This window comes from Cucurbitaria berberidis (genome assembly GCF_010015615.1).
Source record: "Cucurbitaria berberidis CBS 394.84 unplaced genomic scaffold K460scaffold_3, whole genome shotgun sequence".
NCBI classification, from domain to species: Eukaryota; Fungi; Ascomycota; class Dothideomycetes; order Pleosporales; family Cucurbitariaceae; genus Cucurbitaria; species Cucurbitaria berberidis.
This window is the reverse complement of record NW_024468937.1, coordinates 2,008,473-2,030,739: the sequence shown is the minus strand read 5'-3', so window position 1 is coordinate 2,030,739 and position 22,267 is coordinate 2,008,473. Positions and strand designations below refer to the sequence as shown.

Genomic DNA, 22,267 nt, shown 5'->3' with positions numbered 1-22,267 from the left:
AACCTGCTAGGGAACAACTTGTTCTCCGACAGCGGCTAGCCAAAGACGTACCAGACGGATCGGCCCGCCATCATTGCTTTCAGCTACGCTACCACGACAGCCTTTCAATTGCTACCCCACCGCTGCTGGCTTTCTCCACCCAATTTCTCCTATATCACGCGCCCACCCCACATCCGTCCAGATCAGCATCCAGTGCGCCGTCGTTTGCATTGCTAGACCCTCCCTTCGCGCGACAGCTACCTAGCCAGGCCTATGATGCCATAGCTATACACCAATTGCAACCCCCAATCACCACACCTGAGCTACCCCGCGACCACCACGACCGCACTTCATTCTCCATCTGTTTGCCAAACCTATACACGTCCTACTCCGTACCACGCACGCGACTTGCACCCTGTCAACACCGAGCTTCTATACCCCACATCCGCCTAGTCCGCTACCATGGCGTCGCTGGAGGCGGCCATTGACGAGGAGATGAGGGAGGTTGTGGCCATTTTGGAGGGCAAACAGAAGCCTGGAGGCCGCCGTCCTGAGAGTCCCGCTGAGCGCGCACAGAGTCCTGCTTCGCCCATGCGCAGCATGCTCGATGTCGACGATCTAGGCCAACGCCGCAGCTCAAGTCGAGGTAGCACAGGCATCCCATTCGCCATGCCCTCGTCGCCTCGCAGAGTGAACCCCGAGTCGGCGTACAAGTTCGAGATGCTGCCCTCGATAGATGCGCATGCCATGCCCAAGCGCGTGTCTCAAGGCGGGAAGTTGGATCTCGCTGCAAAGCCTCGTGCCATGTCTTCTGTCTATGGTAAGCCATCAGGCTTTCTGGGTTCGTCGAATGGGAAAGACCGAAATAGTCCTATGAGGGGCACTCTCGTCCGATCCAAGTCAGGTTCTCCTGCGCCTGATCGATCCACGTCTCCAGCAACGCGCATGCTGAGCCCAACCCCGTCCGCGACCACGCCCACGTCGAACAACACATTCCTGACCGACTCGGGCAAGCGAATTGACATGGATACCGCTTATCGCAAGCTTTCCGACTCCGCACTTGCCCGTTCCGAGGGAGGGTTATCAGCACTCCCAAACCGCAAAGGCTCAGACCCTTCCAAAGGAACGACTACCGCACCTGGCGGAGGTGTGCGCCTAACCACCGACGATGATGGCGATGGCGACGACAGTGCTGTGGTAGAGAGCAGTGACAACGACTCTGATAGTTCAGATTGGGATGATGGATGGGCCCCAGCCCAGAAAAAGCAACGCGGCAGACAACGAACACGGAAGGAGTCTGGTGGTGTCGACACCATGGGCAGGGAGATAATCACTGCCAAAAGCTTAATGGCCGCAGCAGAGGCAGAGAGTGAGTGTGCCCCATGGTTAGGTGTTGGTTATTCGGCCCGTTGCTAATGCTTCAACAGATAGAGATGTTTCGGCTTCGTACAAAGTACGTTCGTTGCTTGAGCCCGCAATAAATATCACCGGGCCCAATGGCGAAAGAATGTCAAGGAGGAACTCTTCGGGAGTCGTACATCCCCACACCAGCTTCGACCAGGGAGGTTCTGGCCTTTCAACTCCAATTCATTCGGATCACGAGGACAATATGGCCGAAATCAGATCAGCCCAACAGCTCTCACTAAACATTTCTCCTATTCAGTCAAGCCCTGAGGCCCATCGTTGTGTTCGACAGATTATCAGAGGAGACTACAGTCAGTTCGCGGATGATGCTCAGAAGGGGCTACGGCGACAGCGTGTGTATTTGGTGTCGACAGATCTGAGTGACGAAGCCGCATATGCTTTGGAATGGACGATTGGCACCGTTTTGCGTGATGGCGATACGCTTCTGGCTGTATATGCTGTCGATGAGGAGATTGGTGTTGCGGGTACTGATGCCTCGGGAGCGCCTATAAGTCAGGGCACTACGGGGAAACAAGAGTCTGACCACCTCAAGAGGACGTTATCGAATCATGACGGCATAGGAGCGACCAAGTCTGGGTCCTCGGCCTTGTCAAACTCCATCATGGCAACAGAAGCGAACGTGAGCGCCATGGGTAAAACGGAAAAGCAGAGGTATCAAGCATGTGTGGAAGTGTCTGATCGATGCGTCAAGCTGCTGAGGAAGACGCGTCTGCAAGTCCGTGCCGTCGTCGAAGTGTTCCACTGCAAGAGTCCCAAGCACATGATCACGGAAGTGGTAAGCTGCTCCGAAATGCCTATTTGACATGCGGGCTGTGCTGACAGATATTCGCCAGATCGACTTTCTAGAACCAACGCTTGTGATTCTCGGATCGAGAGGCCGGAACGCTCTGAAGGGGTAAGGTCACGTAACTAAATTTGGGTCCTCAATGCTAATTGTGGCAGTGTCTTGCTCGGCTCGTTCAGTAACTACCTTGTTACCAAGTCGTCGGTGCCTGTGATGGTTGCACGGAAACGCCTCCGAAAACATAGCAAATACAAGCGGCAAAATGTCCGAATGTCCAACGTACTTACCAATCCCAGTGACAGGTTGGCCAATGCTAAGATTGACTGAAATGTTTGTCTGGGGATTTGTCAAAGTGTTTCGGTGGTTTGGCATGCAGAGGGGTGGAGGCGGCTCACTAGAGGATCAAGTTGTAGCGTTGCGAAACGGACACAGTTTGGCAATAGAGGAGGATGTGCTTGGCTTGGGTTAGCTTGGAGTTTGGGTTTGTTACTTTGATCGAGATCATGTGTCTCCACTCTTTACTAGAGTTTCTCGGTCGCCGGGTGTCTATTTTTATTTAGATCGCTCTCAGGCAAAAAACGCTTCAGGACGAGATTATGACCAGGACCGTAAAAAGCAACAGGTCCGCGTCTATTTGACACGGCTTGGGGTCTCGTTGAAGAAGCAATGATAATATCACACCCCCACCAACTCGGACGTTGTTGCTCCACTCCATCGAGGTAGAGTTTAATTAAGCTGCAGGAGCTTTGCAGCCTACATTTCCTACTGCCTTCGAGAAGTTCTCTAGCGTGCCTCAGAACAAGCCAGAGGGTCCGATCGACCCGAAGAAACGGATGTTTCATGTTGCATACCGTATTGCTGTTTTGCGAGCATTTGGAGTTACCGTTGCGGGCGTCGAGGCCCGTGCCGCAACGTGAGATCCGGGGGTGGCCCTCTGGGTTGTTGGCCCCTCGCAGCCACTACAATACAACTCACTATCTGATACCCAGCTGGCGGCCTAAAGTTGGTAATATTGGCCTCGTGCACAGACGATGCGTGAGGGGCCCCCGTTTGTGGCGCTACTATTCCGACGGGAGGCGATCATGCAGGCTAGGCTGCTGTCACGCCGAGCAACCTACGGATGCGCCGCCAGCGTGCGCCGGGCGATGCTGGGCGATGGGGAGGGGTCAGGGATGTTAGGACTAGAGACTAGAGAGAGAGGGGGTCGTATTGAGAGCAACAAAAAGGTGTGGGTGCCTTGCCGCGGGAGGGTACTCATCATTGACGCTTCTTCGTTTCTTGCTCAAGTAGCCGTTTGGGACGGTGTCTTCTTCGGCCATGTCTTTTTCCTCTCAGTGCGTTGCCCGGTTCGGACAATGCGAGTTTCTAGAGCTTGATGAAGATGAACTTGATACCTCGAGCCTTCGTGCCTGTTTGATTGAGTCTCCTACGAGAGAGATCCTGCTTTCTAGCCGCCGGCCGTCCTGGACTACATCAGCCTCGAAGCCAGGCATCGACGCCTTGACTCTTTTGTCAGACCTCAGCCGCCTAGCACCCTCAGTGGCCAAAGATTTCATTCCCAAGGACCACGCAGAGAGCTCCTTCTCTTTTCGTTTAATCAGTGATGTCGACTTGCAGGGCGAGGTCGAGGGTTACATCGCTATGAGCTACTGTTGGAAGAAGGTGACCCGAGACACCCCCAGGACAGTGGTAACTCCTCTGGGAGACTTGCCATTTGGCTGGACAAAGGAGGTCGAACAATTCCCGTTGCCAACCAGTGCCGCCATATTCCAGGCGGTATTGAGGGAAAGGGGGATGGCCGAGGGACTGTGGTTTGACCAGGTCTGCATCAATCAAGAAGATGAAGCCGAAAAGGCCATGACAATTGGAGCTATGGACATGATATACAAGAACGCAAGGATCGTCGTTGTAGCCCTGGACGATGTTTTGGCTACGCTAGAAGAGGAACGATTTCTGAGATACTACGTCGAGCAGTACCGCCACTCAAAAGTCGGCCCCAGCCAGCAACCGAATATGGGTATGATCCCACCGTTCATGCAACAGCATGCTGCATGCAAGTCTTTCTTCAAACAAGTCATTAGCTCAGCATGGTTTGAACGTGCTTGGTGCGCACACGAGATGAGATTGGGACAAGGCCACATCTTCCTAGTCCCCTGCGATACAAATTACGAGGATGAAGTGCAAGCAGTGATTCGCTTTACGGGGGACTTCTTCCTTCACCTGCTGCTCCTTGCTAGCGAACTCCAGGCCATCGAGCCGGCATTCCACGCCAGCATACGGCCACTATTGTATTTCTTCCAGCGCCGGGCAACGACAAAAGAAAGGAGCCATTTTGCCGTACAAAGGCGGGATATGCCACAAAGTCCCATTTCAGAGCCAACTTCCTTCGTCTCGCGGATTGCCGAAACCTTTGGTAGAAGCGCGGGAGGAAATCCACGACTACCAGAGTACCTACGAAGATTGGATGCAAACCGGGACAAGACGTGCATTGCACTGAGCACCTCCGACATGCCATTGGCTCTGATGCCTTCGAGTCCCTTCTCAAGACCGAGCACCGAGGATGAATGCCTCCGATCTCTCCTCCTACTGGGGCTCGCTGCACGAGATCCAGTCGCATTATGTACAACAGGCACACCATTGCGGCTTCACGACGGCTCAATATCGTGGCTCTGCCGCCCAACACCTCTTGATGATAATTCTGTCGGCCCACCACCATCCCGAATCAGCAAGACAGCGAATCGTATAGTTCAGGCTTCAGACGGCCAAGCAGAATATGCGCAGCTAGACCTCATATTTCTCGACCTTCCCCATCGATCGAAGCCAAACCCTCTCTTTCCAGCCCACGTTGGGCGAGCCCGCACGTTCATCGATCTCTGCATACAGTATCAGGTTCCAGGTTCAGGCTTGTGGAACTTCTGGCAAACACCAAACCATCCGCGAACAACATCTTTGCGAAACATCTTCGTCCAGGCGCTAGCTTGCGTTTTTGACTGTGGAGCACAATGGCTGTTCGAACTATCATCGAGCCTGCAACAGCCGCATCTGTTGGTTATAGAACCATACGCTATCGACATGCTGCTGAACCCTCATCTCAACATTCAGGGTTATGTACATCTTGCGGAAGGGCAAGCCGCGCTGTCTCTTCTCATGAGCTTTGTATCTACGCTCATCGCAACTGGTATTCCGTGGGCATCAGGCGCATCGGAGCGCACACACGGCCCTCTCATCATTTCCGCACCCACCTCTCCTGCCCTGCATGACACTACCTCCGCCTCGCTACCCCCCGGTGGCAAAGCAATCATCTTCGCCCCCTTCCAGCACTCCAAGACGCTCCTCATCGCCGTGCCCGACGCTGCAAAGGAAGCCGAGTACAAAGCCCTAGCACGCGGCTGGATCCTAACGAGCATGAATCCGTATACTGGCAGTACGAAACCGACTGTGAGTTGGACACTGCAAAGCAAGGGTGTTGTTTTCGGGGATAGTACGTTCAATGCGGGTCTGGCAAGTAGCGGGGAGGTGGAAGTGAGGAACCATCGGGTTTACGGTCCGACGGGTCGTTGAAAACTGTTTGCGTTTGACCCAGTATAAGTATATCCTTTGGATGGCGTCGTTACACTTTGAAAAAACCTGTCTTGGTGACATTATACCTATTTGTATATATCCTGGCTGTACTACTATCTTCTCAATGACCGCGTCATGTCGATTGGAGGAACATCCGGTGAGTGAGAGTGGGTTCTAGACATTGCATGCCTTTATTGACGTGGACCTTTCCCTCGATTGAGCAATAAGACACGAGATTAGACATTACATCATGATTGGAGAGGACGTAAATTGTAACATGGTTCGATATTTGATGCTTCTTGACGTCCGAAGTAGGAGTACCTCTCCTTAACCCTCTTGTAAGTCGGCGGCTTAAGCGCTCTCTTTGCCCAACTGTGCTAGTTCGCCGATGAACTCAGCCGAGTTGTACAGAGCTGTGCTGCCATAGACGATTCGTCGTTTTGTGCCCGCAACACTAGCCCTCGTTGCCCAGTCTTGCAAATTCTGGAATTCGTCCATGGCGCCCCCTCCGACTACGAAACAGATGGCCTCTGAAAATCCCTGTCGCCGCTGACCAAACGACGCGTCAATGCCCCGAACAGTTTGCTGATTGCGCGACTGGCTCGCTTGAGGTAGGGTGCCACGTGCATTGGCAGACCGGGGATCGAAGAAGAGATAGCTCTCCGTCTTTGTGAGTGCCCCAGATGACGCAGCCTCCGGGGCCATGAGAGATTGTGTGATACTGGTCAGGGTGAGGTCGGTGTTCTTGGGCAGGAAGTTTTTTATGCCAGAGAGCACGCCGTCGAAGTTGGCACTCAGGCCAGCTTCCTTGAAGCGGTCCGTGACGAGCGAAAGACCAGAGAAGCCTCCCCAAGCTTTGGGCGGCTGGCCCCCTGAACTTTGTTGTGTAGGCGCGGCGATCATGGTCATGCGAGTGAGTTGGCGCACTGTTTTGACGTAGCTGATAGCTGACGTGTCAGCACAGCCTGCAGTCGCGAGAGCTTGCGTGAAGCTATCGAGGTCGGCCTAAAGGTTGAGGTACGAGATCAGTACATGTCTCAAACGCAACTTGTACAAACTACTTACACGAGAAAACTCCTGATCTGCCGTTAGATAATATTGGAGGAAAAGACGTAGCTTGTCCAGAGGCTCGTTGCCTTTGTCTGAGTCCTTGATGATATCCAGCACCTGTGCTTTTGTTCGTTTCGCGAGCTCTTCTTCTTCAGTAAAGTAGAAGTCGATCTTGCGATTCTTCAGACCCTCCATTACGTGCTCTAAGATGGACATGTGATTCTCTATTATTGTTTTCCTTTCTCGGACTAAACGTTGAGGTACGCAGTCAGTATACGTTTCACGTGTATGTCGCACACTGACGTTACTTACGCTCTGGCAACAACGCCATAGCCCCCTTCAAATGGGCGGCAAATTTTGTGTCGCCATCTATATCCTCGATAGAAGAGGTGCCTGTCTTCTTTGTAATGTTGTCGGCGTCTGCTTGGTATTTGTTCCACTCATTCGTCACGTCGTCGGCAACATTGGGAAAGGGAAGCGAGGCGTTCCGTGCCCAAAAGTAGTCGGAGGCTGTGAGGTCGTATGTTTGTTTCTTCGCCCCCTTCTCAGGGTGATCCTTGTCCACCGGGACAGACATGCTAACTTTACCGAGGTGGAAGTCCAGCACATCATATACTAGAGATTGGTAAATCCAGGAGTGACTTAGCATGGGCACCAAATCGAGGTTGCGGTCCACTAGGATCAAGTTAGAAGAAGTTAAAAGAGTGATAGAGGAATGCTGACCGAGGATGAGGACCGGTCTCGAGGCGGAGGAGGAGAAAAGCTTGTTCCCTGAATTTAACAAATGGTCTCTCAATTTTCTGTCAAGCATTGCTGCAACTTGTTCCGCTGCACCTCCCTTTGGACAGCGGATGATGGGGACAACGCCCATGGTTACGACGACGGAGAAGAGGCCCGAGACTACTTGGTCGATGACTTTGTCGAGCTCTTGGTCCGGCGTCTGCGACGAGTTGATTGTGTGGTAAGCTCCCTTTTGATTGAGATGGAATAGATTGTCATCCGCAACGACAAAATTCAAGTGCTGATCGTAGAGCTGTGCCACGTGCTCTGCTGTGCCTGTTGCCACCATTTGTGCTCCTAGGGATTCGAGGTGCTCACGGGGGATACTGGAGAGGAAGTTGAGGTACGCTGGCGAGTATAGGCCTTGGGCGAGGTCGTTTGTGATGATTTCTAGATTTTGCGTATTCGGCTCGACAAGATATATTACCGGTGTCTATTTTACTATCAGCATAGGATTACGGCCATGGCAGCTACCACACATACATCAGGAATAGGATGCCTCTTTGTGTGGAGGTTTAGGTGTATGGTGACCTGCACGTCTTAGCATACCGTATACAGCCCATAGACCATTTGTAATATACCCCAGCAGCTCGCAAGTCGTTTACATGTAGAACGGAGGCTACGGTGTCCCGGGCTGCACCGTCCAGGATCAAGATCTTCCATACTGGAGATGTGCTGGAAGCTTCGTTGCCCTCGCCATCTTGCGCATCGGTCTCGGTGGGTTGGTTTAAATTGAGGAGGCGTTTTAAGCTGGCTAAAGTTCAAATCAGTCCTATCCCGCAATGCTGGACGAGGCAGAATACCAATTTGCTGCCTGCGGAGACTGGGAGGTTCAAGTGTTGAAGCCATTGTGGTTGTGAGTGATCACTCACTGGCACCCTGCCGCTGTGCGGGCTACCTCATGCGCGGGGAGATTGAGACAACTGTGGTGTGCAGCGACCGGTTTTGATAGTCAAAGAAAGAAATAAAGACACGGTGGCACGTTGTCTGTTCAAGCACACGTCGGTGTGGTTGCGTGGTGGTGGGATTGGTAGGTTTGGTCTGCGCAAGCTCACAGCCGGGCGGCGGGCGGGCGGGCAGCTCATGCTGGGCCCTAGTGTAGAGCTGGGCCTAGTGTGGCACGCGGGGCTTGGCAGCAGCCAGAGTTTGAAAACGGCCTCTCCCCCTGCGCTGCCGCCCGCCCTCTCTCTCTCTCTCTCTTCAACTCACTCACTCACCTCGCCCACACTCGACGCAACACCCTCCCTTCTTCTTCCCTCTTGACACTCATGCTACTTTGCAGTGAACTCCCGCCCACTTAATAAGGGCATCTGATTCTAGTTCTAGATTCCATCTCTTCGAGCCGTCGCTTTGGGGAAAAGGGCGCGCTCAGACTGGCAGCGGGCGTTTGTCGGAGGGCTTCGCGGTCGTGGGAGAGGGCAGAGAGTGACCATCATTCACATTCACATTCAGCTTCGGCTTCAGCTTCAGCTTCTGCTACTAATCCAGCTCCCATCGACGACAGATCCGGGCTTCGTCTGCCCGGCCATACGCGCAAGGGCGAAAAGGCGCTCTTTCGCTCGCTCGCACGCACGCACGCACGCACGCAAGCAACAAACGGCTGTGTGTCTTGTGTCATCTCAGGCGGACGCTGCAGGCGCGTGTCGTGTGCGTTTGAGAGTGCGCAGACAAGCCAATCGTCGAGTGAGGCAACAGGCAGTGTTTTCTTGATCGCAATAATACGCGAAAGGCTGGGTGTGCCGTTACTCGTAAATCCAATCCAAAGCTACATTGTTCGTGGACTGGACTGGGGGACACGGCATCGCGAGGACACAGACAGCACAGCACAGCACAGCACCACGACTGGGCTGCTACCGCTCCAAACCACAAAAGTATCATCGACCATTTTCACTTCTCCGCATTCCCCCGAATCGGCATCCTCTTCCAAACCCACCCCTCCTTTGTGTGACTCTGCGCCAGTCCTGTTTTGGCGCCTAGTGCACTCTGCATCTGCCGCCTAAAGTCCTGTTTGCTGTTTGCTGGGTCCCAGACACTTTGTTGTTCCTTTGTGCGCGTCACCAAGCCAATCAAGAGCCCGCACCTGCCGGCTGACTCAGTCCTGCGCCAAGAAGTCCGACCCCCATCACCCTTCATCACAAAGCCAGCCAGCACAACCATGGCCTCTAATCACGTGCCGAGTGACCAAGTCCCCATGCAGGGCCAGAACGTCTACGCCGACCCATCCTATCCGAATTTCTTCTCTTCTGTCGACCGCTATGGGCCCTCATCATGGGAGCAGCTCAACAACCAAACTTCGGGCCTCGCCCCGCCTACTTCATCCAGCCAATCTTGGCACCAGGGTTCCTTTACACAACAACAACAACAACCACCACCATTCAACGCCCTCAGCCAGCCCTATGGGTCCCAAACGCATGGCCTCCGAACCGCCTCGCCCTACCAATACGGTCAATTCGGCCAGCCAACCTCGACAGCCAACTATGCACAACAAGCCTCCAACGTCGATCCTTCGTTGAGCCTAGACCCCAATGCGCTTCGACAGCAGCAGCAGTCCCCCTATCAGATGCCCATGCGGACTGCCACCCCACAGGGCCAATCTGGCACCGTGACACCGCAAGCTCTACAGCACAACACAGCACAACTTCATAATATCCGCCCTGCAGCGTCTCCCTTCCAAGTACGTTGGCCCCCAAGACATGCATGACCCAAACAACCACTGACATGACCAGATACCCAAGAGCACATCAGAACTCTTTTCTCAACAGCGGGCGATACCAACACCATTAGTCAAGCCTGTGCGTGTTCCAGAGTATGAAATTCCAAAGGGCAGGAAGTCGGGTGGCCTCTATGTTCTTGACCCCGCTGCTCTGGCAAAAGCCACAAAGTCTAATGCTCTGAATAAATTCGTCACCCTTGGCTCAGAGCCTTTTCACTTGGCTACCAATAGAAGTAAGCTCTCATGCACAATTATAATGCCGTGTAGCGCACCATCTAACCCACCTGTAGCTGCGCTTCCATTATACACCGCGCGACTGTCCCTAAAAGACTTGAAGAAAGCGGGAGCCGGTAACAAAAAGCTTGCCAAGCTATCGTCCTCAAAGTCATCTCTATCAAGACCTTTCAAGTCCGAGAGGAAAACTGCAAGCAGCCCTTCAGGACTGACGAGGGAAGTCAGTGACAGTGAAAGCTATACGGAATCGTCAGACGACGACAGCGAATATTCGGATGATGAAGTGGAGGAGCAATCTCCATTGCCTGCCTCGAGACCGGAGGAGCCTCATGCAGCTGTCCGCTATGACGTCATCAAGGCTACCTGGTATCCTCGGGCATCGCCCGTAGGCTCGGAGAAGATTAAGAATAGCATGCGCGACATCTGGGAAGTACTAAACACCATCCAGAAGCGTTGGCGGGCCGACAGCAAAGCTGTGTCGGAAGCAGAAGAGCAGAAGAAGACGGGCGAGCTGCCCGTGCTCAAGAGCCGGGTTGCGAGTCAGCGAGACCTGCTTCAGTCTGCCCTCAAAGCCGCCCTTGAACTTGCTCATCCTGATGTGCTTTATCATTTGGGACAAATCAAGCCTTTCTTGTACCTGTGCTATCAGTTTCTGGCGAATCGTTTCCATAGTAAGGATTACGATGGGCCACTTGCTGCCGTTATATTCGAGATTTTGTCACGCTGCGGTACTCTGACTTCTGAGCTCCTCGAAGAGACCAAGGTCATCAAAGCGCTCGTATCGATGAAGAAGCATGCCAATGAGAAGCATAGAGCCTTTATTCAGCAGGTAGTTGATGGCGCAGCAACCAATACTAAGAAAGCTAAAGCAAACTCTCCACCTGGAGCTGAGCCAACGGAAGCCAAGGGTGCAAAGCGACCTGCGGCAGACTCGGGGACCCGTGCCACAAGTGAGGGTCCTGTGGCGAAGAGGCCAAAGCCAGCAGAGTCTCTTGCGACTGCAACGAAAAAAGACAACGTGAAGAGCACGACCGCAACATCTGGCTCAGTCCCACTGAAACGACCAGGGGAGAAGCCGGCGACAGCGCCTATACCTGTAAAAGCCCGCGTCAACCAAGTGTCAAATAAGCCATCTGGCATCTTTGCTTCCCTCAACGCCGCCAGCAAGAAACCGACAGCAGCAGCCACTGCACCGACAAGCACAAAGGTTACTGCTCCACCCAGACCTACTACTACCGTTGCAACCAGGGATAAGAAGCCCACACCAACAACGGCATCAAAGCCTGCATTTTCGTTTGCCCAAACCATGGCCTCACTCATGAAGCCCAAAGAGCAAGAGGCAGTGCCCGCCAAATCCGAGAAACAGTTACCTCCAGAGAGTGCCGAAGAAAAGGCGAAACGCCTGCGAAAAGAGTCTCGTCGGCATTTGCGCGTCACCTTCCGCCCGGACACCTCTTTGGTGAGCATCAGATACTTTGACCATGCGCCCGAAGAAGATATGGGTCACGAGGAGAATTTCGTTCGAGACGCCGGTGACATTGGTGGAGAGGGCCGCATGTTCAAGCAGCACAAAGAACTTGATGTCGATGAAGACGAGGATGATGCAGAAATGGACCACCAACCTTGGAGAGAACCATCGCGGGTTGATTTCAGTGTTATACCGCCTGATGAGCGCCAACGCAACTACATGCCGTTTGGTGGTGGAGAGAATCAGCCTTCGTGCCCTGAAAGGGAAGCCAACGTACGGCGCGAGAACGCCACACTGATGGTCTTCTATTCACATCCAAGTGATATCCCATCCTCTCCACGAGAACCACTAGAGGAGTCCACACCTGCCGTTACGGTCACGAACTTTGGACCCCCACCCGATGTGTGCTTACAGAGGTGCCCACAAGTATCAGTTCCTGCAACTGTCCCGGACCTCAGTAATCTCGAAAACATCTTCAAGCAATTCGCCAATCCTTCAACGAGTCAAGCTCCAGCAATAGCGCAGCCAGCCCCGGTTGAAAACACATATGTACAACCTGCTCTTCCAACCCCTGCAGTTGATCTTGCGAGTATTCTCAGTGCTCTGAATGGGCAAAATGCATCACAACCTCCGCCTCCAGCACCAATTGCGATGCAAGCGCCAGTTCAACCGTCGATGCCAGCTGGTCTCGACTTTAATGCTATGATGGCACTTATACAAGCGCAAGCTGCCACAGGAGGCGCCTTGCCACCACCACCGCCGGGGTTACCACCAGGTTTCCCTCCATTCCCGTTTTCCTTCCCACCACCACAACAGGACACTGCTGCTGCAGCATATCAACCACAGATGCAGCAGCAGCAGCAGCAGCAGTATGATCAACAACCCAATGGCGGAATGAAGCGGCAGCGTGATGATGTCAACAGCAACGCTGAGCGAGGACAAGGAAAGAGACACAAGAACCGCAGCGATCGACCTCACAAGGTGCTTGCATGCAAGTTTTTCCAGAAGGGTACATGCAACAAAGGCGACAACTGCACGTATATCCACGACCTCAACATGTAACGACTTTTCTTCCCGGGCTATCATCAACCTAGCATTGCCAACAATGTAGTCACCCGCATATGTGTCTAAAACTTGTATTCTCTTCTTACCACAGCTATACTCTCAAGGTAGACAGAGTGGATTTTGTACAATACCCAGTTTCTTTCTTTTCTATTCTATTTCTCTATACCAATTTCTTCACCATCAGAATGGCATGCATATCCGGGCAGTGTGCCTGTTCATTCGCGTGGGTCTCTATGCATTTACCGGCGTTTGTCTTCTCAGCGGGTCGCAAGAGCAGAACGGCGCTGGTTTGAGGATCATGTCGAGCATGGAATACATGCATCGTTTAGGAAACGGATGGGATCACGGTTAGGCAGTATGTCTCAGACGAAGAGTGTCTGAGCAGGCAGATATCATATGTAATCATCACTTCACACATTGTTTTTGGGGCCAGCGCCTGGTGATGTTGCGTGCTTCGGCTACCTTGTCCGAGCGTAGATGCAACCAAGCCGTTCGCCTGTGAATAGAATCCGTTTGACACTAGAGGTCATATATGACTCCAATTGCCAACCGCTAACATGATAATGCATGAATGAATATCACGTGTGTTTGCAGCCTGGAGAGAAGATTCAGACAGTCAAGCGTGTGCATGCAGAGCAGTCGCCTAGCCCAACACTTCTAGCTGCTACGTAATCTCACTCCAGATACCGTAGATTTGAACAGAGCATTACACGCGGACAAGTCCCCTGTTTAGTTGTTATTTTTATTTTTATTATTATTATCCAGGCTATTGTCGTGCTGTTGTTGTGTTGTGGAGGAGGGTGCAGGCCTCCCGCACGGCTGCGGCAAATCCCGTCATATTTTCTCAGGCATCAGACATCACGTACACGTCCGTCACCCCAAATCCAGCCTTCACCCGAACTCTCCACGTCGATCCATCACGACTGCAATCTCTGCAGCCCCCGGACCCGCACCGCACCCTCCGCTACTCCGCCTTGCTGGCCCCCTTCTCTCCGGCCCTTCTCCGCAGCTTAGGTTATCGATCGCTTCGCCGTCGACCAAGCTGATCCAGAGCAACCCCACGCCGGACGTATCGCGTCGACAAGCTACGTCACGCCACATTCTCTACGCAAACATGGCTGCCCCACGCAAGAGGACGAACAACATTGCCCGCCGCAGGCGGCTGGACGATGAGGATGAGGGCCAGTCGGTGGCAACCCTCGCCGACGACTCGCAGAGCGAAGCTTCAATCTTGAGCGACGTCGACGAGGACGCCGATGCCGACAACAGCGACCTGAGCGAAGTCGACAGCGCCCCGTCACGCACCCCAGGCAAGACGAAGCGGAAAGCAAATGGCGCCCGAGATGCGAAGCCCCTGCAACACGTGGTGGCTGCCCGGCAACCCTCGCCGCCTATTGCTCGCTCGGATGCCGCTTTCACGACCTCAAAAGAGACGGAGATGATGCTGAGCGGCCTGAAGATTGCAGACAAGGCCAACGAAGTCGAAGCAGTCGATTTCGAGACGGGGCACCCAGTAGGCGAGCCGGCACCCGCTGTGAGTGCCCCGTCATCACGGACAGAGACGTTGGGGGAGCGCCGGCGGCGGGAGCATGAAGAGTACAAGAAGAAACGCGACTCAGATCCCGCCTTCATACCAAACCGCGGGGCCTTCTTCATGCACGACCATCGGCACTCGCCTGCCCAAAACGGCTTCAGACCAGGCGCCGGTAGAGGGCGAGGGCGGGGAGCCCCTGTTGGGGGGCCCTTCTCCCCAGCAAAGTACGTCCACCTTCACATGGGCTCCGCCAAAGATACACGATTTACTAACTTGCGATATAGCTTGAGACCGCAGCCCCCTGAAGCTACTGACTCACCGTGGCAGCACGACCTACACGAGACCGTCAACGCACCAGGCTCCCAAGCCCAGTCTACCCCTTCTACCAGTGCACCCGCACACCACGCGTCGAATGGCTTCCAACAATCGGCAAGAGCACCGCTTGTGCCTGCCTCAAATACTTCCCAGGGTCGCAACTTCTCAACTACCGTGCACACACATAATGCCCTAGTCCGGGTATACTTGCCCAACATGAAGGCACCTATACTGTTCCAAAATGTCCCCATCAAGCAACATACTCGCCTTCCGAACCACCGCCCTCCGCTCCGACGCGACAAGCCCGTCCGTATATCGTTGCCTCCGGCTCCACCGCGGTACATATTCCCCACCGTGGAGCGATCCTTCATCTTCATCCCGCGAGCGCTTCGACCCAATCAGCAGGGCTTTGGCCGGGGCCGTGGACGATTTGGCTCGTTCGGCGGAGGCTTCTCGAGCAGGCGAACGAGCGCATACGGTGGCAGCGTCTATTCACCCAGCGTCACCATGAGTAGGCGGTCTTCGATGGCTCGAGAGATGGGTCGCGACGGTCTAGTATCTCCTGCTGGTTCCATCATGTCTCGGAATGGCGGTTTCGTGGATCCCAGCCGACCAGTCGTACGACTACCGCCTGGTGGCCCTAGGATGCCTACCGGACCATCACTTGTCTCTCCTACAAACGGCATGCCAGTGCAACCTCCATACCCCCTTCCGCAGAAGCCAACCTTCCGCGAGAACTGGCAAGGCCAGCTTCCCATGCATCAACCTCGTCCCCAGAAGACTGTGTCTGTTGCTGGCATCGAGTCCCCTGCGTCCATGTCTTTTAACCCACCACAACAGCAGGAACAACAACCCTTCCACCAGCAGGTTCCTGCGCACATGAATGGAGCCGGCCCAGCCACGGAGCAGCAGCCGTTTTATCAACATACTCGCCAACTCTCTTACCCAAGTCAGGTGTCAACTGGTACGCCTTTATCTAATATACCCGAGCGAGCAATTCACGCGCCCGCCTTTCAACCTTACGCACAGCCTGGCTACCAGCCTCAAGCCTTCGTGCCCCAGGGCTACTACTACCCACAGAACGGTGCGCAGCCTCAGTATATGGCTCCTGCTGGCATGCCACCCATGTTCGTTGCAGGTGCTCAGCAACCCGGCTACGCCATGCCGGTAACAGCACCCGCCGCCGCCGCTCCACCGGCCCCTACTGGCCCGCCAAACATGGTTGCGTATGAATCCAACGGCATGACGTTCTACGTAGACTCCGCTCAACTGTATCCGCCGCCTATCGAAGGTTACGCTCAGCCAAGTTATGCTGTACCTGGCATGGGCGGTATGATGACGCCAGGACCAGACGGGGCATACTTTTACCCTCAGCAGATGCAGTCGGCGAACTACTATCCTACGCAATAGATGCCTGGCGTCTTAACAAGCCGCTTTGTTTCGGATATCAACGAGTGATCCCTGCCTTTGAACTTGTTGTTTTGGGTTCCACATATCCTTCATCGCAGAGGAGCATGGTGTTCTTGGCATTGACGATCGAAACCCGGCGTTTCGGGCGCGTAAGAGACGGATTTTGCAGACTTGGATTTTTTACGATCATGTTAGCGATAAAAACTTAATCATACACAATGGGGAGGTCGGCTCGGTTATCCGCTTTCTCAATATTCTCTTTCGATCCCTTTTTTTCCTGCTTTGGCAGAGAAAAGATGTTTTTTCTATTGTACGACATGGCGTTTCACGATCTCCAGCTGGATCCCGTTACTTTTGTCCTAATATACCTTCCCTGATTCCCCCTCACTCAAGCTCTGAGCTTTGTTGGATAGTCGTTTGTGCGTTTCTTGTATCATGGCATGGCATGAGCGTGCTGTATTTGGGTTTTTGGGGGCGGCGAACTGGGTCATACATTACTCGAGTGGTCTGCAAGTAGGTGTGCAGATAGGATTTTGTCTAGACGAATATACTTGGTATAACACCGAGGCATTGCGACTTGAACAAGCTCACTACTTTCATGGGCTATCCCTCTCCCTTCTCCTCCTTCTCCTCCTTCTCCTCCTTCTCCTCCTCCTCTTAGTAAGAGTATCAAGAGATCTAGAACTTCTTCTCCCTAAACGAGAGCCTTCCGCCGTCGCCAGTCCCTGGCGACTTGCTGCGGGCGGTCCTTCCCGCACCCAAATTGTGGCGCCGCCCCTTGGTGAGGCTGATCAACGCTAGCAGCTGAACCTCTCCTCTAGAGCTCAAACTGTTCCTCGGCAACGAACACGCTCTACTGCTTTTAGATCAGGCAGCCAGCCACCGCGTACCCTTCTTCAATTGTTCGGCAATTCCTAGACAGCATGCTGGGGCGAAGTATTTGCAAGGTCTCGACCGGGGGCTACGATACCTCAGGTTGGGTGCCACGGAGGGCCGCATCTTTCTTTTCTTTTGCCTCTACTTTTTTTTCATTGTGTTGGGCAGCAAGCTATCGCGATGCTTTGACGCACCGATCACACTCGCTGTAATATGTTGACGCTATACAAGCTCTCGCATTACAATGAGTAAAACGATTGTACATACCTCATTGTACACCTTGGACAACCCCGAGGAAATTCGAATTGGACAGACAATATTCGTGGCTGCCTTCTCTTGATTCAGTATCAAGCAATATGGGTCGACGGGATCTCCATATGTATGTAGGACTAGTCTTAGGGTGAAACATGGGTATTAGCGAATTGCCTAACTATGTACTACACAAATTGTATGAGACGGCACGCACATACCTCTCCTTGGCGTGTATACTCGGATTCAGGCTACATGGGTTTCGACAGTTGTTCAGCTGCATTCTTTACCCTCACGCGGAATGTTCATTGTGTGGCTGATACGCCACCGCCTTGGTGGAAGCTGAAGGATATCAAACTAACCAGATTCGTTATTTCGGATACTTTTCATGCGCCTCAACCTTAAACGATCACAATATCGGTTTGATTGCTTCGGCCTCGACTCGTTTACCTAACGAATTGATCTGCTTTTTGCTGCGAAATGAGATCAACAGCTGCTCGGAGACGCCTTAACATCCATGATGCCCCACTCCAGAAACTTTCAACATGGTTTAAAAGAAGCGAGCACTCCTGACACTTAAGCTCTCCTGAATTTCTTGTGGGTTCATGAGCTTAGGTGCTCTTATCCAGTCTTCGTTCTTCCAGTCTTTTATCTGCTGCCTCCCCGCTCAACGTACCCTGCCGCATCCTCATCGTTCGGTCAGGGGCACCTAGTAAGTATTGCCTTTTTGTTCCTGGTCTTTTGACCCTTCACGACTGTGGAGCTACCCTGAACCATTACTGACACCGCCACAGCAAAATTGCGAACATGGCACCAGTTCCTATGGACTTCGTCAATATCCCTAATGGTGTTTCCAAAGCCCCAGACGCCTCCATCGCGGAGCTTGGGATGCAGTCCCCAACTCTGGAGCCTATGCAAAGTCTCCAGCCACCCAAGCTGAGCGTGAACCGGGAGCTGTCGAAGCTCACCCTGCCTACGAGACCAGGCTTCGGCCGCTCATCGAGTGTTGCGTTTGAAGGTCGCGGAACCGTTCACGTCTTTTTGTAAGTCTCTACAGCCATGTATATGTATGTGTCATAGACTGATTCATGTCTTTCATCAAAGGAAAACACTCGAGAACGAACGCTTGAAGCACATGCCACACGATGGATCTAGTTGGGACAGAATCCTCAAGTGGGCGGATAATATTGGTGGAGTCGTCTTGCTCAGCCTTGGTGTCTTGAGCGAGTTCATGCTCAATAGCGAAGATGCTACTCGTCTCATCTGTGACAGCTGCACGTCTCTTATCCAGGTAAGTCTCGTCTGCTTATAGACGACCATTTCAGTACTGAAATTCGCAGTTGGGCACTGGACACACGAAGATACTCCTCAAAGTCTTCAGCCAGTTTCATAAGATTGCCGTCTCACTATCTGTGTTTATTCGCCAGAACCATCTGATCAAGTCAAATCCCGACGTACGACGCGAATTGGCACACGCCTTTCAAGATTTCGCCCACTTGACACGCGACGTCAGAATCTTCTGCTACACTCGGAGCCGAGGTACGTATCTACAAGTCTCAATCGTTGAACCAACTGACTCTGGGACAGGTGTAGGACTTGTCAGCTCTACTGAACTCGATCTCTTCATCGCATTCGAATCCGCAGCGTTTTATCGGCCTCTGGAGTCCGTCTCCATATCCTCTTGGACTTCAAGCAAGCAATGCTCCCACTTCGATGTTCGCGAGATCCGCAACTTCTTGTCACCGCAAGATAGCGTTGTAAAGAAAATTCTATCGAATCAGCTTTACTCCGAATCACGACGTGCCGAATTCACGTGCGAATGGTTCGCAAGTCCATTGAGACAGTTCATGAGAAATGGTAAGAAGGTTTTGCTCGTTTCGGGTCCAGCATGCTCAGGCAAGACGGTACTTGCCCGCTATATTCACGAGAAGCTTCAAACTGATAATGTCGACAATGATCCGTTTGACGTCATCACATTCTCTGTTGGTACGTCGCCTGTTAAGCTTTCAAGTTCTTGTGACTAGCCGCTCGACAGATACCAACGTCAATTATACTACAAGCTCGCTGAACATGATCAAGACTTTGCTCTTGCAGCTTCTAGACCGAAAAGTTGGCTGCCATAGCCTTCTTTCACACATCAAAGAAGCAATGGAACATGCACAAGGCGGCTGCTCATCCAATGAAGTCGAAGCTGCGCTCTGGAAGGCGTTTGAAGTTTCCCTAGATGAGCGAAAAGTCCTTGTCCTCATCGATGGCTTGGATCAACTGATCGGATCAAGGATTGGCAACCCGCCAGCTCTGGAGAAGCTCGATGCTATCACTCGAACCAAGCAGAATGTGAAAGCTATTCTGCTCAGTCGACCTATAGGCGATGCTGCTCTGAAACATTGCCAGGAGCACATTGCTTTGGATACTGTTGAGGAAGCCCTGAGTGACATTAAGCATTTCATCGAGGACTTCCTTTACCACCACTCGGAACTTTACCACCTCAAGGACTCTGAGCGGCATGACATCGTCCAGAAGTATGCCTCAGCTGCGAATGGCTCTTTCCTTTTGGCGGGATTGCAGCTTCAGTATGCGAAGGGCAAGGATTTCGATTGAGACTGTTGATTGAAGAAGAATTGGTGAGCAACCTTTGTTGGGCGCGAAAGGGGGGTGTAAGGTAAAAACCAACTGGGAGTTGGATGAAGAAAATGTTCGTTAAGCGTTGTAATATGAGCTTATTGGGGCATTTTCGTCAAAGTTGAACATGGGAAAATTGGATATCCTGAATATACACTAGGAATGATCCTGCATGGACCTGCCTAGTCCTATTTTGTGCAATACACTGCACGCTCTCGCTTTCTAAACTCAACTCGATGCTCATGGAGTTAGTTAGGTGCTCCAGTGCCACGAGGCCTGACCTGCATTTGACGATGCTTGTGCGGGTTATCACGGAACCTGTTCAATTATTAGTTCATCATTCATGATCGTTATAAGCGTGGGCAAAACTCACTTCTTCACGATCTTGGCGATCGAATCCAGACCCTTGGCCAGGACATCCATCTTTGGGCCGTAACTGAGACGCACAAAGTGATGGCAAGGGCTGTCAAACAGATCCCTGCGCCTGGCGGGATTCAAGTCGAAGAAAATACCTGGGACGACGATGACCTTCTCCTCTAGACACGCCTGGAAGAAGTTTAGGCCGTCGTCGATACCCTCTGGCATACTAGACAAGTCGAGCCATAGGTAGAATGTCGAGTTTGGCATGTAGGGGAACTTGAAGCCAATCTCCTGTAGCCTGCCAATGACATAATCCCGCTTGGTGCGGAAGTGCATCTGTAGAGCGCGCATCTCGTTGCGCACACGTGGTGGGGAGAGCATTTCCACGGCGGCCTCTTGGAAGGGAACATTGCAGCCACCGTCAAGGTAGGAACCGCAAGAGCCGATAGCTTGGATAAACTCTTTAGGTCCGAGGACCCACGCAACACGCCAGCCAGGGAGACGGAAGCGCTTCGTTAGCCCGTCGATGATAAGAACGTCGTCCTCATCGACGTCCTCGACGTTGTCGGCAGCGGAGATGACCGTGCCGTCGCAATTGGTGGTGTAATTGTATCCACAGTAGAACTCGTCCATGATCAGGGTAGCGCGGTCTCGGCAGATGTTCTGAATCTGAGCCAATTCCGGGTTAACGACTGATTGGCCTGTTGGATTACGAGGATTCGATGTGAGAATGACTGAGGTACCGCGAGCGATTTCTTCAGCAATCTTGTCAGGCGACATGTGGTATTGGTCTGCTTCGCCGAGAGGAACGGGGATGGCCGCGATGTTTCGGAAGAGGGACAACATCTCGTTGTACGCAGTATAGTCTGTACTCGTTAGTTCAGACGTCCACCGTGTGTAATAATATCAACCTACCGGGAATGAAGAATCCCAAATAGCAGTTACCCAGGACAGCAGCGATACGGATCAAGCCTGCACGCCCACCAGGTACAATGCACACATTCTCCCACGTATACTGGCTTTTACGCCATTTGCGGTGATGTTCATTGTACAGCTTCGCAACCGCCTCTCTCAGCGGTCTGATGCCAGCAGTTGGACCGTACTCCCTGCCATGAGCACTAATGTCGACCTCTGTCGGGCGCACAAAGCAACCCTCTATGTCATCGTCGACCTCAGGCGCACCCTGTCCCAAGTTTGCCCATTCTTCGGGGTGCTCGAGGAATCCATGCTTGTAGGCTTGTTCTGATGTCCAGACGACGCCAGTGGAGGCGCGAGTGGCGTCGAGGCCGGCGTGTGGCCTATGACCTTCGTGTGACTGGCGGAACTGACGATGGATTGAAGAGCCGAGTTCTGCTTGATATTAGCTGGCTGCTGTGGGCGCCTTATCGAAAGTGTGGAGTTGTAATTGTGGATTGTCGGGTGGGCTGGGAATGAGGGGCCAAGGAACGTTGAAGGACTAGGCATGCGATGTAGTGAAACGAAGCGAGGAATCGAAATTCGAGGCTCTGGGAGCTGGGGAATATTGAAAAGGACTCGAAGCCAAGTCTGGATGCTCCAAATCTTCCCTGAGCTTCGAACAAGCCCCCGCATTTTCCATCTCCAATCCGAAGATATCGAAGTCCTGCGAGATGACGTAGCACAGGCTACCCCTCGTAAAAAAGCAAAGTCCAGACGTACCGCTCTCGCTCGGATCCTTTGAGCTTGAAAATCGCCTCTGGGAAAAGGCTCCCTTGAGCATGTTGACCTTGTCCGCCGAGAAAGACATTGTTGGTGTGAAGTTTCGATCAAGCTTTTGCTAGCTTGAAGATGCAGGGAGCCGCGATTCGAGTGCGAAGAAAGATC

General features: G+C 52.9%; 8 protein-coding genes across 8 annotated transcripts; 6 read left to right on the top strand and 2 right to left on the bottom strand.

The window, feature by feature from the left end:
* Positions 1–441: 441 nt before the first annotated feature.
* On the top strand, positions 442–2,515 carry K460DRAFT_355080 (uncharacterized protein; the record flags this gene model as incomplete). The annotated part of the gene is made up of 4 exons (XM_040931852.1): positions 442–1,348; positions 1,407–2,179; positions 2,238–2,299; positions 2,347–2,515. 4 exons carry the CDS (start codon positions 442–444, stop codon positions 2,513–2,515), a joined length of 1,911 nt encoding a protein of 636 aa, XP_040787803.1.
* Positions 2,516–3,505: 990 nt separating this feature from the next.
* Positions 3,506–5,749, top strand: K460DRAFT_376698 (uncharacterized protein; the record flags this gene model as incomplete). Its single annotated transcript, XM_040934908.1, has 1 exon — positions 3,506–5,749. One exon carries the CDS (start codon positions 3,506–3,508, stop codon positions 5,747–5,749), a length of 2,244 nt encoding a protein of 747 aa, XP_040787802.1.
* Positions 5,750–6,100: 351 nt separating this feature from the next.
* Positions 6,101–8,428, bottom strand: K460DRAFT_405504 (SEC1 family transport protein-like protein SLY1; the record flags this gene model as incomplete). Its single annotated transcript, XM_040936858.1, has 7 exons — positions 6,101–6,754; positions 6,815–7,047; positions 7,112–7,474; positions 7,523–8,012; positions 8,063–8,110; positions 8,161–8,333; positions 8,383–8,428. 7 exons carry the CDS (start codon positions 8,426–8,428, stop codon positions 6,101–6,103), a joined length of 2,007 nt encoding a protein of 668 aa, XP_040787801.1.
* A 1,306-nt stretch (positions 8,429–9,734) lies between these two features.
* Positions 9,735–13,056, top strand: K460DRAFT_285948 (uncharacterized protein; the record flags this gene model as incomplete). Its single annotated transcript, XM_040928851.1, has 3 exons — positions 9,735–10,253; positions 10,306–10,525; positions 10,583–13,056. The coding sequence occupies 3 exons, from the start codon at positions 9,735–9,737 to the stop codon at positions 13,054–13,056; spliced, it is 3,213 nt and encodes a 1,070-aa protein (XP_040787800.1).
* A 1,117-nt stretch (positions 13,057–14,173) lies between these two features.
* On the top strand, positions 14,174–16,318 carry K460DRAFT_376695 (uncharacterized protein; the record flags this gene model as incomplete). Its single annotated transcript, XM_040934907.1, has 2 exons — positions 14,174–14,817; positions 14,878–16,318. 2 exons carry the CDS (start codon positions 14,174–14,176, stop codon positions 16,316–16,318), a joined length of 2,085 nt encoding a protein of 694 aa, XP_040787799.1.
* A 218-nt stretch (positions 16,319–16,536) lies between these two features.
* Positions 16,537–17,219, top strand: K460DRAFT_105323 (uncharacterized protein). Its single transcript, XM_040926523.1, has one exon. It carries the CDS (start codon positions 16,754–16,756, stop codon positions 17,117–17,119), a length of 366 nt encoding a protein of 121 aa, XP_040787798.1. The 5' UTR covers positions 16,537–16,753; the 3' UTR covers positions 17,120–17,219.
* Positions 17,220–18,250: 1,031 nt separating this feature from the next.
* On the top strand, positions 18,251–20,044 carry K460DRAFT_405501 (uncharacterized protein; the record flags this gene model as incomplete). The annotated part of the gene is made up of 5 exons (XM_040936857.1): positions 18,251–18,486; positions 18,548–18,734; positions 18,784–18,982; positions 19,031–19,429; positions 19,479–20,044. 5 exons carry the CDS (start codon positions 18,251–18,253, stop codon positions 20,042–20,044), a joined length of 1,587 nt encoding a protein of 528 aa, XP_040787797.1.
* Positions 20,045–20,313: 269 nt separating this feature from the next.
* On the bottom strand, positions 20,314–22,190 carry K460DRAFT_376694 (aminotransferase; the record flags this gene model as incomplete). The annotated part of the gene is made up of 4 exons (XM_040934906.1): positions 20,314–20,383; positions 20,439–21,291; positions 21,341–21,775; positions 22,103–22,190. 4 exons carry the CDS (start codon positions 22,188–22,190, stop codon positions 20,314–20,316), a joined length of 1,446 nt encoding a protein of 481 aa, XP_040787796.1.
* Positions 22,191–22,267: the final 77 nt, after the last annotated feature.

Coding starts and splice junctions, on each gene's coding strand:
- K460DRAFT_105323 (XM_040926523.1), top strand. CDS start 16,754: ATGGCATGGCATGAGCGTGCTGTATTTGGGTTTTTGGGGGCGGCGAAC.